The sequence below is a fragment of the Neopsephotus bourkii genome, unplaced genomic scaffold, assembly GCF_033783945.1.
Source record: "Neopsephotus bourkii isolate Nb327-2 ecotype Australia unplaced genomic scaffold, CSIRO-AGI_Nbou_v1 NB_735, whole genome shotgun sequence".
Classification (NCBI taxonomy): Eukaryota; Metazoa; Chordata; class Aves; order Psittaciformes; family Psittacidae; genus Neopsephotus; species Neopsephotus bourkii.
The window spans coordinates 289,568-305,843 of record NW_026901233.1 but is presented as its reverse complement, the minus strand read 5'-3'; the positions used below and the strand labels follow the sequence as shown (position 1 = coordinate 305,843).

Genomic DNA, 16,276 nt, shown 5'->3' with positions numbered 1-16,276 from the left:
TAACATTGTTAGGCAAGTGGCTTAACAGTAACCCCCCTGTACATTGGTTAACCCTTTGCATCATGAAGATTGTTGGGAGAAGTAAACGACCCTCAAAGACCACCATCACATTTTTGTATGCATGCAGGAAACTTTCTGGAAAATTATGTAATTCATGTGTAGCCTCATGAATATGTATGTATGCCCAGGGACTATATAAGGATGGCCTAAGTAGCAATTCGGGGATACACATTAGGATGAGCTATAGCCCGTGTCTCACAGTTCCACAATAAAGAATACCTGCTTGTCAACTTGAAACTTTGTTGGCAAGTTTGTTCCAGGAGTTTTCTCTGAGTCAATTCATAATTAAAAATTCTCTGCTAAATTAAATGGTTTTGTAAAAGCATTATCGTTCCTCTGTGCTCCATGTCCTGAAGCATTCTGCAAAAGGGTAGCAGGAGGAAATTTAGACACAGAACAATTTTCCTCCTGCTGGAAAAAGGCAGGTTTCTGCTCCTCGGGGACATAGCAGAGAGAGAATAAAAAAAATACCCAACCAAAAAAAAACCCAAGCCCAGGCTGTAATCTACAAGGCCACATTTCACATCTCTTTTTGTAATGTTAAATTTTATGAAAGGGATGTGGATAACACAATCAAATTACTTTTATTTTTGGAGGGTCATACCTTTAAAAGTAAGGCTGGCACACAGTGGAACCAGAACACTGAAACTTAGTTTCAAAAAACCCAACCTTCTACTTACTTACAGCAAATGTTGCTCCACTGAAAAAAAAAAAAAAAGTGAGTGTGTATATTTTTAGGCAGTACTGAGTTTTGAAAGTCACCAGAATTATTAACTCCAGATAGTCCCAAAAGAACCACAGAAAAGAAAACCCACCAAGTTTGGGAAAGGTCAGTCCTCCCCACAGTTGTTCCACAGACCCAGAACTTCTTGATCTATATTATCACCATAAATTAGATGGGTAACTCTATTCCAGTGATGTGAGGAATAGTAACGGACTAAGGAAAGGGTTTAGAGTTTCCTTCAAACTATGTATTGATTGTCTTAACTTAGTATAGGGAACAGGTATGTTCTTGTTAGTCTTGTAGTTAAACTATAACCCTGAATACTGCTTTTTAAGGCACAATTTTTAAGTAATTTCTTCCTGATATACTGCCTTCAGGTGCTTCTGCGGAAGCAAATATCCCCCCTCCCCCTTATGCCTAGCTCTGAGTTTTGCTCAGCTAGTGAAAGGGTTAAGTTTAATTTATACTGATTTCTATTTAAGATCATTCTCTCCCTGTAAGAGCCTGCAGCTGTGAATTGATTGTACTCTCTCATTATGCAGTCTGCATCACTAATGGCCTGTAACAAAGGCATGCCATGTTCCTAGCCTTACCCCCAAGGTCTGGGTGAGGGGGAAAAGCACCATCAGGGGTTGAATCCTGAACAAAACCACCCCAAGCATCGTGTTCCTAATCCCAGCCAGGAGAGCAGGGATACCCAGTCTGTCCTCACACTGGGTGAGGGCCAGCAGCAGGAGGGAGGAGATGCCTGTGAGGAGGGTGCAGAGCAGGAGGATAGCATTGTGCCCAAAGCGCTCAGCTGTCAAGAAGAGGCAGGCAGTCGCCTTGGTGTCCACCAGCACTAAGTAGCAGGAAAAGAAGTGGAGTAGGTGGGGGGCCAGGCTGCAGGTGAAGCAGTGGCAGATGCCAGAGCTAATAAACCTGTGGGACAGTGGGATCAGGGGGCTGTGGCAGGACCACCCCCTCCCCCAGCGCCCCCCTTGCCTGCTCACATTGTGAAGCCGAGGATGACACTTTTCTTCCAGATGACCCTGGTGCCAAAGATCTCGCAGGGGGCATGGTACCAGGCCTGTGGAGACCCCTTTAGACAGGGTTTCCAGCTTTGCATGGACAGCGGGACCCAGGTTAGAAGTGTCACCATCCCACCACCACAGCTTTAGGAAGGTGGCATGGTGCCTTTGTTTCTCTCAGCAGCCCCCACCATGCACCCAGGTGGAAGATTTCCTGTGGCAGGAGCTGTTGTCAGAGCTGGAGCCATTGCCTTTGGCCAGTACTTTCAGGGTCTCCCTGGCCCTCTCCAGCTGCTGTGTAGCCAACAGACAGTGTGGTGACTCCAGCAGCAGCGCTGGGCCACTGAGACACGAGTGTTTGTGTTACAGGGCTCCCCAAGGGCCTGACAGCCCTCCGGTACTGATCTCCCCTTCCCGGCTTCAAAGGGATGCTGCCCAGAAGCCAAGTTCAAACCTGAGCAAACATTTACCCGGGAGGAGGCCGGTGGCGGGCAGGGAGTAGTGCCAGCCGCATGCGCAGGGCCCAGTGCCGTTGGGCCGGCCGGTGACGCGGTACCAGTAGAGCTGGCAGGGGTTCCGGCCGCCGCAGAGGCCCGGGACGGAGGCGCAGAGCAGGGAGGCCCCCGCCAGGCGGCGCAGCGGCGCCAAGAGTGCAGCATCGGGGCGGCAGTGGTGTTGAGGGTCGGTGCCCGGTGCCCGGTGCCCGGTGCCCAGCGCCCAGCCCAGCCCAGCCCAGCCGCGCCCCAGCGCCAAGCACGGCGTCCACCCCCTTGCCCCCCGCCGGCCCCGCGGCCGACACCCCCCGACAGCATCGCTCTCCGCGACCGACAGACTGAGATTGGGATCAGGCTCCGGCTCCACGGGCAGGTGGGGGCGGCATCGGGGCCAACCAAATACCGCGGGGACCGCCCCGCCTGGCCCCAGCCCCGCCCACGTTGGACCGACACACCCCCGTCCCCGGGGCTCTGCCTTTCGCCAGTCAGCCCTGTAAGCTCCGGGTTCACCCCACACCGATTCAACCCCCAAGACCAGTCCAGCCCCCAGCCCGGTTCGCCCCCCTCCAAGCCCAGTTCGCCACCCAACCCCCCATTCTGGTCCAGTTCTTCCCCGTAACCCGGTTTGCCACCTCCCAGCTCGATTTATCTCCTCCCAGACAACCTGGTTCACCTCCCCAAGCCCGATTTGCCCCCCCCTCAAGTCCGGTTAACTCCCCCACAACTCCATGGTGCTCCAGGCCCAGGCACCCACTTGTTTGGTGCTGGGGGTCCTGGGGTGCAGCCGGGGATGCCAGGGCCTGGCTTTGAGCACCCACAGATGCACCCAGGTCCCCCTAAACCTCAAAGGTGTCTATAAGGTTGTTCCAGAAATGAGTCCCATTTTCTGACTCAGCTCTCTCTGGGGTGCGGTGTTGCCAGAGTGCAGCAGCCCAGATGGGTTTACCTCTGTGTTGCCAGTTGCTCTGCTTCCATTGCTGCAACCACCCCCACAGGGCATTTGCCACCATCGACGAGTCAATATAGAGATAAAGTACTGGCCACTTTTCTCATTCAGCAATATCCAGCTGGGGTCTGAACCCCCTGGGAAAGGAACTGGTCAGGGCCCCCCTTGCACCCAGCGTCAACAAAGCAGCCGAGTTGCAAACAAGCTTTTTGGTTTTCTCTCTTCTATTTGAAATTTATTTACAGTCACAATCTCTGAAGGACAACAATGTTGTCCTGGTGCTCCAAATCTGCAAAACTGCATCTGCATTTCTTTTGGCCTTGCTCCATGGGAAGTTGTACAGCCAAAGGGGTGATAAGGCTATATGGTGGCACAGGTCCCTAGGATAAGGGGTAATGGGTTTAAAACTTAAACAGGGGAGATTTAGGTTGTATATAAGGAAGAAATTCTTCCCTGTGAGGGTGGTGAGGCCCTGGCACAGGTTGCCCAGAGAAGCTGTGGCTGCGCCACCCCTGGTAGCGTTCAAGACCAGGTTGGATGGGGCTTGGAGCAACCTGGTCTAGTGGAAGGTGTCCCTGCCCATGGCAGGAGGTTGGAACTAGATGATATTTAAGGTCCTTTCCAACCCAAATCTATTCTATAACTCTATGCCAGAGGGATGCTCTATGCTGGTGGGGATGGCACTGCATGGCACATAGTGCTCCCAGCTGTGCTGCCCAACACCAGCCCCACAAGGGTGAATTGAGCCACAGGGCATCAGTGATCCCTGCAACCTATTTCTGAGGGTCATTATTAAAAAGAAGAGCAGGAGGTGGTGGGAGTGTAGCGGTGTCTGGAGCAGCACCCTGGGAGCCTGGCAAGGTGCCTGTCCCAGGGCACAAGGGCAGCAGCACCACAGAAGGAAGCACCTGGTGCTGCAAGCCCTGCTGCAGGCTCCTGGGCTCCAGTTTGCCCTGGCTGCTGGGAAGCCACCTCCCTTCCTGGGGAAGGAGAAAACCGATGTGGTGCTAAAAATCAGGTGAGCATTCAGAGATCCCTGTAGCATGGCCCATGGGTCGGACCACCCCTGCATACCTGAGCATATCAGATGGACTTCCAAGGGACACTGCACACCATCCTGGACCGTATTTTCTCCTTGAGAGGGAAAGTGCTGCCTAGGGTGAACTATACATAGAAAGATAATTTTAATTAATTTATTTATTTATTTACACATAACTGAAAGTGATGTTACATTACATAAGTTATTTACAACTGTGCAGTAATGTGTTGCAAAATAAATTATCTAGAAGGCAGCAAAAGTACACTATTAATGTATATAAAAACTGTACAGCATTTATGGGATACAATTTTTCTTTATATGCGTATTGGCTCTGTAGTGTTTTCAAGTTATGTTCTCAGAAAGAGAAACGAAATGCCCAAGATTAAAGGAAAACAACAAACCACATGGATTTTACTCCATTAAAAACAGAGTTGTCAAAGTCCTTTCTTTGTGTCACCATTTGCCTGCTCGGCCATGCCTCTTCAGCAGCTCCCCTGCTCTTCCCAAATGCTGGTGAGCAGCTGCTGTGGGCACCAGATCTGTCCACACGTTCAGAGCCACAGCTGCCCACCTCAGACACTGTCTTTTTGTTTCTACTTTTTTTTTTTAGACATACCCAGGATGGAATGAGAAACTCAAACACCCCCCACCCTCCCCCCATGGTTTCCTGCTTCAGCTTCTCCGAGAAGAGATCCACCACCGGTGGAAAACAGAGAGCTTGAAATCATGGTGTTCACAAGTTCATGAATCATGTGGTTGCTGGCACTGCTCAGCAGCTTCTGCAACATGCAAATGGTGTCCTTGGCCTCCTCCCTCCATGCCTCTGTCAGTCTCTCAGCCTGTGCGTACCCGCTGCCCATGCAGCCTGGCTGCCTCCCTGCCACAGCAGCTGGTTGGAAAGGAGATGCACCCTGGCCCACTGCCTGGCAGAGCTACCATCAGTTCAGAAGTGAGGGACATGTTGTGAAGAAAGTGCAATTATTTTTCTTATTGTTTTTTTCTGATAGCTGCTTCCTCCTCCTCTGACCAGGGATTCATCAGCAAGCGGTAAGGGTGAATGTGAGCTTGACCGCCTGACCTCAGATTGCTCCTGTCCATGCCAGTGCTCAGCGATGTCTCCTGGCTTTGAACAGTCATGCCGGCAAGAGCACAAAGTCGTCGTTCACGTCGACCATTGGCACATAGAATGAGGGCACCTCGTTCACACAGAGGGATTTGTGCCCCGTGGGGTCCAGCTCCTGCACCTTCAGCTGCCATTCCATCCTTTGCACCGCGTTCAAGGCAGCAGCTTCATGTTGCTGGCGCATGAGCAGGCATGTCTGGATCAGGGGAAAAAAGAACAAGCAAATATGAGGGGTGGGCAGGAGAGGGCAGGAAAGGCTCCTGCTGCACATTCCACCTGGCAAAGGCAAGGGACATGAAGCCATTATGGTGGGCAGAGCAGCAAAGGATGCCACACACATCCCAGCAGGCGTTTGGAAACCACAAAGGCAGCTTCCAGGGTACAGCAACAGCCATGACCCCTCCTGGGGAATCCCTCCTGGCAGGAGGCAGAGCAGCAGGAACTGATGTTGGCTATGCACTACAGCGGCAGCCGGGAGCACTGGGACTCCTGCACCTCTCACCTTCATTCGATCGTACTTGTCATCCACATCTTGCAACCAGGAAATGAACTGTCGTGCATTGAAACGGTCTCTGACTGATTTGTTTTCATCTCCCTAAGCAAAATACAGCACAAGGGAATTGCACAGGAGATTTTTGGTTTTGTTACTTTAAGCAGTTACAGGTCTAACAGGCCATATTCCAACCCCTCTTAGAACACACACTCATCAGAAACAAGAAAGGTGCCTGCAGGGAGGAGAATAGAGCATGCTGATCCCAGCTGCTTGTGCAGCACTCTGCCAAGACTTAAGCCTTGGGCAGCAATGTACACATTCATGCACACATGCATTCCCCATCTCTGCTTGTTTTGCAGAGAATCTCTCTGTGCCAGTCCCTCAGAGCACTCACATCTCTCTTGGCTGCTTCAACTCGTGCCCAAGATTGTAATGTCTTTGCTATAGAAGCACAGACAGTTGGCTGGGAAATGCTGGGGGATAAATCAAGGCTCTGGGATAAATACACCAGGTCACTAATGAATTACAGGATCCTGTTCCTGCACAGGATCCCTCCTGCAATGCAGCAGTGTGCTTCCCTGATCAGCCAGGCTGGCAGCAGCTGAAGGGCTGAAGAGGGTGCTGGCAAGATGGCACAGGACCAACTGCAGCCACATGGCCACCGGCTGCAGAAACCAGACATGATTCCCCCCTTCTCTGGCACAGAATGATGGGAAATTGAAAGAAGAAATGACCATTTCTTATAGGCTGTGAGATGGAGCCTGGCTCTTTCAAAGCCACTATTCAGACACATCAATTTAATGGTTCTCTCCCCTTCCTTCAACAGGAAAAGATATCCTGGAGTGTCCTACAAGATATCCCAGAGTGTAGTAAAAGAAACCTTTCAAGGGTGTGGATGATCCTGATCAAGAAGGGCAGACAGTCCTGAGACTCTCTGATAAACATGAGTCATTTCTGCTTCTAACAAGACAATGTGTTCTCTGTATCCCCATGTTCCTGGATGTTTCCTTCCCTGGAATGCATGTGGGGTATCCCAGAACATGCGACACCAGAAACTAAGTCAGATTAGGCAACCTGCAGGGTCAGATAGGAGATGCAGGGCTCCTGCAGCATGTCCTGCATCTGTGTGCCATGGTGGGTGACAGGGACCTGAGCAGGGAGAGCATTAGGAACTCCTGCCTACATCCCTCCCTCTATCCAGAAAAGCACATCCCCCTCAGGGTCTCACATAGCACCTCTGAGACACTCCTCCACCATTGAGACAGGCACTGACCTGATTTTCTAGAGGCATGTTATAGACCTCGGAGTCCAGCAGCATGGTGCAGGCACTGAAAGGCACAGCCTGGTTGGCAATAGTCCTTGCTGCCCGACAATGGACTCTCAGAATCTCCTGCTCACAGGAGACGATGAGCTTCTCCTGAGGAAGAGCAAATGAACCAGTGAGCATGGCAGCCTCAGTCTCCCCAGCAGAGGAAATCCAGGACCTCTTCCCCAGCAGGAGTTTCCTAGGTGTGCTCCCTTACCCGCTCTATGCTGTGCTGGAGCCGCAGCTTTCCCCGCACAGCTTCTTGCTGTTTGAAGAGCTCCTTCAGAGGCTCAGCAAGCGACGGTGGTGGCGCGATCTGCAGGCACACGGCAACAGGTGGTTAGAGCCAGCACTGCTGCTGGGTGTCCTTCCTGGGGAGGCTGCCTGTACCCCCTGCCACACAGCACCCTGCTTGCAGCACATTGGCCAAGGGAGCTGGTGCCACCTCGCAGGGTAATGTACTGAGCTCGCCGGAGAAGCAACTCTGCCTTTTTCCTCAGCAGGCAGTTGGCAAAGGACAACATCCTGCCCATGCCCAGACTACAGTGAGCAGTGAGACCAGGCAAGAGGTGTCCAGTGTTGAGAAATGAGCTCAGCCTGCAGAACCAGAGCTTACACTACCCCACATGCTGCAAGGGCAATTTGTAAAGGGGCCTGAGTGTGTCTGACAAAGGGGATGACACTATTAGAGAAATACTGCCAGGAGCAGCCCAGTCTGCGCACTGGTGGGAAGGGTACCTGTGTCCTGATCTGTCCTGCACTCTCCTGGGGAGCAAGGTGCTCCACAAGCACAGCCCAATTGCAGAACAGAGGAGCAGGGGGCTCTGGGTTAGTTCTAGGAAGGAACAAGATGTGAGCACAGGCTGCAACCACTGTGGTGCCGGGGCAGACTAAGCATGTATTAACTCATGGAAATAGTAACTCACAGTATCACAGTATGTTAGAGATTGGAAGGGACCTCAAAAGATCATCTAGTCCAATCCCCCTGCCGGAGCAGGAACACCTAGATAAGGTTACACAGGAACGTGTCCAGGTGGGTTTTGAATGTCTCCAAAGAAGGAGATTCCACAACCTCCCTGGGCAGCCTGTTCCAGTGTTCCATCACCCTCACTGAGAAGAAGTTTCTTCTCAGGTTTAAGTGGAACCTCTTGTGTTCCAGTTTGTGCCCATTTCCCCTTGTCCTTTCATTGTTTGCCACTGAGAAGAGCCTGGCTCCATCCTCGTGACACTCCCCCTTTATATATTTATATACACTAATAAGGTCACCCCTCAATCTCCTCTTCTCCAAACTATAGAGACCCAGCTCCCTCAGTCTTTCCTCATAAGGGAGATGCTCCACTCCCTTAATCATCTTAGTTGCCCTGCGCTGGACTCTCTCCAGCAGGTCCCTGTCCTTCTTAAACTGAGGGGCCCAGAACTGGACACAATATTCCAGATGAGGTCTCACCAGGGCTGAGTAGAGGGGAAGGAGAACCTCTCTCGACCTACTAACCACCCTTCTAATACACCCCAGGATGCCATTGGCCTTCTTGGCCACAAGGGCACAGTGTCGGCTCATGGTCACCCTGTCGTCCACCAGGACCCCCAGGTCCTTCTCCCCTACACTGCTCTCTAACAGGTCCTGCATGGACTATGCTGCACAGAAATATCCACAGACCAGGACATTCCACCTGCCTGCAGCATGGAACAAAGCCTGACACAGCTGGTCATATTGACCCTCCTCCTCCAGGCTGGATCCCAGATTAACTGCCTGCAGCACTGAGTTTATTGATGCACTTCTATTAGCAAGTCCATTCATGCAGCACAGCAGTGAAATGCAGATCCCATTGCCAAGGAGTGAGTGCTTCTGGCAAGTCAAATATCAGAGCTTGGAAAAACAAAGGCAGGAGTTAAGAGCCATCTTTTTCCTACTGTCCTCTAGGTTCATCATCTAATTATTATGCTGCTCAGAAAAGCAGTTTTGCCTTACAGCCTCAAATCCAATGGCTTCATATAAACCTGCCCTAAAACCTGAACAAACCTCAGGTTCCTAAGCACAGGTCAAGGTCTCCTCTGCAAAAGTACAGCATCTCAGAGGATGCATTTATCATGCAGCCATCCACTTACGGAGGCTTAGATTTGTCTTCATGGGCATGTTCTAAAAGTAGGCTGAAGCCATGGCTGGGGCACTGTCAGCATTGCAAGGGTGATGACGGTGCATAGGGAACAGTCTGGCTGTGCTTGCAGCAGCAAGGGAGGGGACAGTCCCTACTGCTGTGGTTTAAAGAGAGAAGGTGACTCACCACTGGAATATGGAGCTTGCTTAGAGGCTTGCCATCCAACAGGTAGGAGCCTGTATAGGTGACATACTCAGCGTAGCACTGTGGAGCTTGGGGAGTAATATAACAGAGGATTTTCCGTTTCTCTTCAATCTTTTTCCTGATCTGGAGGTACTCAAAGTAGGGGTTGGACCTGTCACTGTGATAAGGTTCAATGTCATCCAGTTTTATAGCATCTACAATAGCTGCCAGTGTTTGCTGTATCATCTCCCTCGTCTGCTGGGTGGATGTGTTGATCTGCTGCTGCAGCTGCTGGTGGTTGGATCGCTGGAAGCGGCGCTTGCGCGGGTGCTGAGCCTGGGAATCATCCTCCTCTGTAACACGGCCCTTGGCACGTGTGGCAGGTGCAGAAACAGGAGGAAATTCCTTCTCAGAAGCAGCAGTGTTCTGCTTGTTTTGGTTAGCAAGCATCTGAGCCCGGTTCCTTGTAATCCGCTGAGGAATCTCTTCCATTTTGGGTAGTTTGGGAGCTTCTGCTACTGTTTTTTGTACTGGTTCAACAATTTCTGCTTTAGCATTGCCTGGACGTGCATTTGCCTGGGAGGAAGGGACTTGGCTCCCACTGTGTGCCAAAGCATCCTCCTGTGGAGCACTGCCCTCAACAGTGGCCACAGGTGGGGGATAGGTCTGGGAGCTGTTCTCTGCCACCCCACCAGAGGAAGACAGGTCTTCATGTATGGCCTCAACCTCTTTGCTCTCTGCCTGAGCAGACTCAGATGGCATCTGCTGGGAAATCTGTGCTTCTGAGTCCTCCACTCCTTTTTCCTCAGCTATATTCAGTGCTTCTGAGGTAGCTTCTTGTGCAGCGACTTCTGATTTCTGCTCTTCTGCTTGCAGCTCTGTCTCCATGGGCAGGACAGCAGTTGCCTGGTTGGCCAGTGGCTCCTCTGGCTCACCGGATACTATTACGGATGTGCTCGCTTTGATGGCCCCAGTGCTTGCTTCTGAAGCCATTGCTGAACTTTCTTCTGCCACTTCTGCCTTGGTCATCTCTGCAACATCCTTAGATTGTAATGGCAGCTCTGGTAATGAGAAGGGGCCGAGGTCCAAGTCATCTTCTGTATTTGTGAAGGGATCAGGCCACGTTACCGCCTCCTCTGTATTTGCAGGTACAGCATTATTGTTTTCCAAATAGTTGTTTTCTGGTGCACTAACAACTTCTGCCTGAGGTTCTGCTGGCATACAAGGGGGCTCTGGAGCTATCTCAGGTGCGTCTTCTGGAAGAGGCTTGCAGTTATTGAAGAACATGTCTAACCTAGTAGGGGACATATATGGAGCTTGCTCTTCACCATTTGCTATTTCTCCTGGAACTGCTTCTTCAGCATCTTCCTTGATTTCATCGAGCCCTGGTTCAGACACTGACAGTGGATAAGATATGGGAGAAACAGAGTAGGAAGTATCTGTGGGAATGAAGGCTACTGGTGTAGTATGAATTTGCTCTAGGGAACAGAGTGGAGGTTTAGGGGACTCAGAGAACCTCTGAGGAGATTTCATCAGAAGCTCTGAGCCCATGGACCAGCTGACCGAGTGCTCTGTTGGGTTACCCATCAGGCTGGGAGGAATGGCAGTGTCAGCGTTCCTGGAAGGAGGGTTATCCCAGTCTATATTGTTTTGTTCTGGCATACTTGAACTAAAATGGTTTTCCTCAATTGGTGGTAAATAGGTAGATTCTGGTGGCATAATGGAAGCTGTAGCTTGCTGCTCTTCCGTAGTATCCAAGGGCATGCCAAGGTCAGGGGGAAGAGCATTTTCTACCGAAGGAGCCAATTTGTCTCTGTGGGAAGGGGAGGATTTTGCTTGTAAACCACAAAAGACATTTTCAGCTGACTGAGCGACTTCACTGACAGATCGTGGCACACAGTGCAGAGCTTCCACTTTGGGTGATGAAGCCCCATAATCCGGTGAGTAATACCCAGGAGATAAACACTGTAATTTCTCAGCAGGGACAGAAGAAAGTGGAACTTTCTCCTCCATTAAATGCTGCACTGGAGAGTCATAATTTGATGCCGCTGGAACACTTTGCTGTCTGAAAAATTTATCTCCGATACTGAATTCTTCTTCAGGTGCCCTTCTGATATCAACTGAGATGGAACGATAAAGGTTTGTGGGGGGTATGGTCTGAGCTGGAGTCTGACTTGGGTTCTCAAGGAGCCCACTGGAAACATTGGCATATCTGTCGAAGAAGGATGGAGAATAGGCATTCATGGACATGGTGGATATGGGCAGCGAGTGCTGCGAGTCCACACATTCCAACATCAGGTCCGTGTAGTCTTCGTTGCTGCATGAAGGAGTCCTGGGTGTCTGTGTCACCTCCTCATAGCTTGGACAAGAGACGACGGATGCCGGGGTTGGGACTCCTGTTGGCCGGTTCTGATCTGGCCTGGGAGATGCTGGGAGGATCTCCTTCAGCTGAGGACCTGTTATCCAGTCCTTAGAGTCTGTCCCAACAGCAGGTTGGGCCTTGTTTTCTGGTGACAGTATAGGAGTCAGCAGACCCAACTCTTTAAGTTTCTTGTCCTTGAGCTGAGTATCCAGTGTTAATGGCTTCTTCATTGCCAGATCCATACTCTTCTTGCGCACATCTTCTGAGCTTTTAAGTTTGTCCTTTAATTTGGGGTCTCCAGATCTGTGCCTCATTTTCTCCATTTGCTTCATTCTCTCTTTGTGTCTTTTGTGGCGCTCCTCAATCTCCAGGTCTTTCTGGCTCAGCATCCTCTCAAAGCTGGTCATCATCAAATCGCCATCTCCCAGAAGTTTCTCCCTTGGCCTGGCATCTTTCTTGCTGCTGTCTTTGGAAAGGGTTATTTTTTCATTCCCATTGCTTATTTTTATTGACTCTGATTTGTCTTTCTCTTGGTTCTCCTTGAGCTTCTCCTTCAGTTTGGTTTCGCCGAATTTGAGGTTGTCCTCCTTTGATTTATCTTTAAAGGTGGTAACTTGAGGACTGTCCTTGTCTTTAAGCATTGACTTTGGCTCATCTTTGTGATGTTTGAAGAAAGCATCTGCATGTTTGTCTCTATGTTTTTCCTTTTCCTCCTTCCATTTTTCCTTGTGTTTATCTCGCTTCTTCTTCTCTTTAGCTGTGCTGATGGTGTTGGAGACATAACTCTTGTCTTTTTCCACCTTCTTTGACAGCTCTCTTTCAGAATCATATTTATCTTTCTTTTCAGAAAATAAGCAGTCAGTGCTTTTCTCTGGTTCCTCATCAGTCTCTGCCTTCATGTTGTAGGTAGTGCTAAATGCCTCCCCATCCACGGAGAGATCTTTTTCATAATGAGTGGAATCCTTTCTGCTGATGGAATCTTTGAATTCTTCTGTTTTTTCCTTTTTCTCTGTCTTCTCCTTCTTTGCTTTTTCTTTCTCATGACTTTTCTTTGATGAAGATGAGGAATGTCTGTTTCTCTCCTTCTCCTTGAGTTTGTCCTGCAAGCAGGGTAAAGGGAGAGAGTCCTTAAACTTTTCTTCAGTGGCATCAGTAAGAGAGAGGTTAGAAGACTCAAAGAGGCTGGTCAGTCCCAGATCTTGTCCTCTATCTGTGAAACTGTCAGAAGAGATCTCGCTGATTTTGTCATTGGAGTCATCTCTATAGTTGTTCAGAGCCTCCTCCTCCAATTTCTCCAGCAGGCTCTTCTCCAATTCCCCTCCTTTCGAAGACCTTTTCTCTTTGGAATGCTCTTTATCCAGCTTCTCCTTATGCTTGCTTTTCACTTTATCATCATTGGCATGTTTCTTCTCAACCTTTTCTGTGAGCTTTTGCTTGTTTTTCTTCTCTTGAGTGGAATCTATGGATGTTCTGTCTCTCCTGTCCTTATACTTCTCAGTAGAGTCTTTATCTTTCTTCTCTTTGTGTTTTTCAAAGGAACTCTTCTCCTTCTTCTCTTTTCCCCCTTCTAATGTCCCTTTGTCCTTTTTCTTCTCCTTGGAGTCCTTATCTTTCTGCTTCTCTCCTGACTGTTGACGGTCAGAGGAGTATTTGCGGTGCTTCTCGGGGTACAGATCCTTCTCAGCAGCTGCACCATCATCCTTCTCCTGCAGACTGTCCAGACAATGGATGTCACTCCCAGCAGAGTCGCTGACTTTGAACCCACTCAAGATGTAATCATCTGTTTCATCTTCGCTTTCATCCGTGAAGATGTCTGCAATGCTGTACCAGCTTTTCTCCTTGCCTTTCTTCTCATCCTTTTTCTCAGAGAAGTCCTCTCGATCCAAGGAGAAGTTTTTCTCTTTCTTCTCTTTAACCAGGTCAAAAGAACTCTTCCTTTCTTTGTCTTTGCTGTGCAGGTCTTTGTACTTCTCCTTAGTTTCTTTTTTCTCTTTTAAACTCTTGTCTAGTTCTTTGTCTTTCAGGATTTTCTCAGGAGCAACTTTTTCATTTTTGTCCTTGTCACCTTCTTTGAATTTTTCCTTGTATTTTTCTGACTTTACCTTTTCTTTTTTTTCTTTATCAGGAGCATCTTTCTTCTCTTTTTCCTTCAAGGAATGATGTCTCTCCCAACTCTCCAGAGCTTTACCACTGAATTCAGGGTCAGACTTATCCTTGAAGAACGTTTCACAGCCATATTCTTTAAAGTCGTCTCGATAGGGCTCCTCCTGCTTTGTTTTGGTGTCTTTTCGATCTTTAGAGCCCTCAGATGAATCTTTTCTGTCTTTGGTGGTTTCACCTGTATCTTTTTCTTTCCTATCCTTGACACTCTCCGCAGAATCCTTCCTCTTCTTATCCTTCTCAGGCAAATAACCAGGAGCAACTTTGTGTCTGTCTGTTTGGTCCTTTTTCTTCTCGGAGATTTTGTCCACATAGTCTCTCTCTTTCTTCTTTAAGAAAGTGTCCTTTTCATTACGTTTCTCATTGTATTCCTTCTTATCTTTTGTTTTATTTTCCTTTTTCTTGTCTTTAATTTCCTCTTTTACAGGTTCTATGATTAGTTTTGCCATGGTGTCATTTTTAATCTCCCTGAAATCTGTTACTAGAGAATCCCAGCTATCTTCACCTTTGAAGTCGAAGGATGAATCAGAAGACAAGTCTGAAAACCACCTCTCTTGCTGATCATCTGAAAGGATGAATTTGGTGTCCTCACTGTCAGGAAATTGGGTTTTGTTATTAAACTCATCAAACCCAGACTCATCCCTGCTAATTTTTTCTTTTCTGCATTTTTCTTTCTCTTCTTTGAAGGATTTTTCTTTCTCTAGTTTAGAAACCTTCTCCTCCTTTATCTCATTCTTCTTTTCAGATTTTGACTGCTTGTCCTTTGACTTTTTCTTTCTCTCCTCCTTGTGTGTTCTCAGCTTCTCCTCTTTGGGAGACTTCTCCTTTACAGGTTTCTCTTTTTCTGATTTACTTAATCCTTCTCTGATGGATTTGCTCATATCTTTAACTTTTCTTAATGATTTCTCCTCTTTTGAGGATTTTCCAGTATCATCTTTAAACAACGATTCCTTCTCCTCCACTTTACCTTTGGGGAGCTTTTCCTCCTTCTTACTGTGTTCTCGCTCATGCTTCAATATTTTAAATTTGTTTTCGATTGGATCTTCTGTCTCTACTATAAAGCCTTTCTCAGGCTTTTGCTTAGAGTCCTCAAACTCAAAAGAAAACTTTTTGATTATTTTAATGTCTTGGCTGATGGGACACTGACCCTTCCCCTTAGTTTTATGTTTATGCTTTGTTTTATGCTTTTTAACAACCTTCCCCTCCTTGTCCAGCTTTGGAATTGCTTCATCCACATTGCTATGGAATGAATTTTTTTTCACAGAAACAGTGTTGTGTGTGTTGTTTTTCTTTTTGTGCTCTGGTTTCTTCCTGACTGGCTTTAGTGACTGTAAGCTCGAGTCCTCAGATGAGTAGTCTGACTCACTCGTCAGTCTTGTCCTTGTGGAGTCTGATAAGGAACCGACATCTGACCAAGCTGGAGAAGATATGGTTTTCCAATTGTCCATCCTCCAGTGCTTGGAATGCTGTTCTATAAGATTAGCATTATGTTTCTGGGATGATAAACTCCCATGAGAAGATGTCGATGAGGCACACAGAGAGTTAAGCAAGGAGGATTCCTTTAGCACTAGCATAGAGTCCTTTACACAGCTAGAGCTCTGAATAGAGTCTCTATCATCCTCACTCTCCATGTTTTCACTCTCTGATTCAGAGGAAGAAAACTTCTCATTTTTTTTGCCAAACCGAACCTCCTTGCTTTTTGTTTCCTTCTTCCGCTTCTTTTTTACTTTGCTTTTCTCCTTCTGTGGCTTTGTGCTTGTGGGCTCCCGAATATTGCTGCTGGGCAGTACTGAGTGGGTTGAAAGTTGCAGTTTCTCCTCCGTCCCCACAGCAACACTAGTCTCCTCCTCATCCGAACTATCCGACAAGATGCGGTGGGAAACTTTCTTTGGTGTAATTGTGTTATTTTTAGCATAGGTTTTCACTTCCATTTTGGGTATGGAAATGAAACTGTTTGTTTTAGTCTCTTTTCTGTAATCTTTTTTCAGCAAATGTTTGTCATCGACTGGCGGGACCCGGTCTTGCTCATCGTCCTCATCAAATTCATACTCATCCTTCACCAGGGTGATGGCTTTGGGGGGTTCCTGGACCTTGGGCTTGTGCTTCAAACCCTTCTCAAACTCTGAGTCTGTGTTATTGCCATCAACAGAACTGGAGGGAGCGAAGGAAGGGGCATCCTCCTCTTCTGAGGTCTCTGTAGACAGAGAAGAACAACACGTTGAGGGCTGTGAGGGGTTTTGGGGAGGGAACATCAGTCTGCTGCAGACATGATCCCTGTGA

The 16,276-nt window shown here is 48.5% G+C and overlaps 2 protein-coding genes across 3 annotated transcripts in view; both read right to left on the bottom strand.

Moving 5' to 3' along the window:
- Window positions 1–1,335: 1,335 nt before the first annotated feature.
- Window positions 1,336–5,133, bottom strand: LOC133212693 (putative solute carrier family 22 member 31). Its single transcript, XM_061354379.1, has 5 exons — window positions 4,924–5,133; window positions 2,265–2,763; window positions 1,991–2,144; window positions 1,777–1,938; window positions 1,336–1,705 (listed from the first exon to the last, which is right to left on the bottom strand). Exons 1-5 carry the CDS (start codon window positions 5,131–5,133, stop codon window positions 1,336–1,338), a joined length of 1,395 nt encoding a protein of 464 aa, XP_061210363.1.
- Window positions 4,414–16,276, bottom strand: part of LOC133212692 (ankyrin repeat domain-containing protein 11-like) — a 198,807-nt gene continuing 186,944 nt past the window's right edge. For both annotated transcript variants that reach the window (XM_061354378.1, XM_061354377.1), the window contains exons 9-13: window positions 9,478–16,190; window positions 7,413–7,511; window positions 7,163–7,306; window positions 5,899–5,991; window positions 4,414–5,592 (exon numbers count right to left, since the gene is read on the bottom strand). In XM_061354378.1, coding sequence (XP_061210362.1) covers window positions 5,407–5,592; window positions 5,899–5,991; window positions 7,163–7,306; window positions 7,413–7,511; window positions 9,478–16,190 — 7,235 coding nt within the window. In that variant the 3' untranslated portion in view covers window positions 4,414–5,406. The remainder of the gene's footprint in view (window positions 5,593–5,898; window positions 5,992–7,162; window positions 7,307–7,412; window positions 7,512–9,477; window positions 16,191–16,276) is intronic.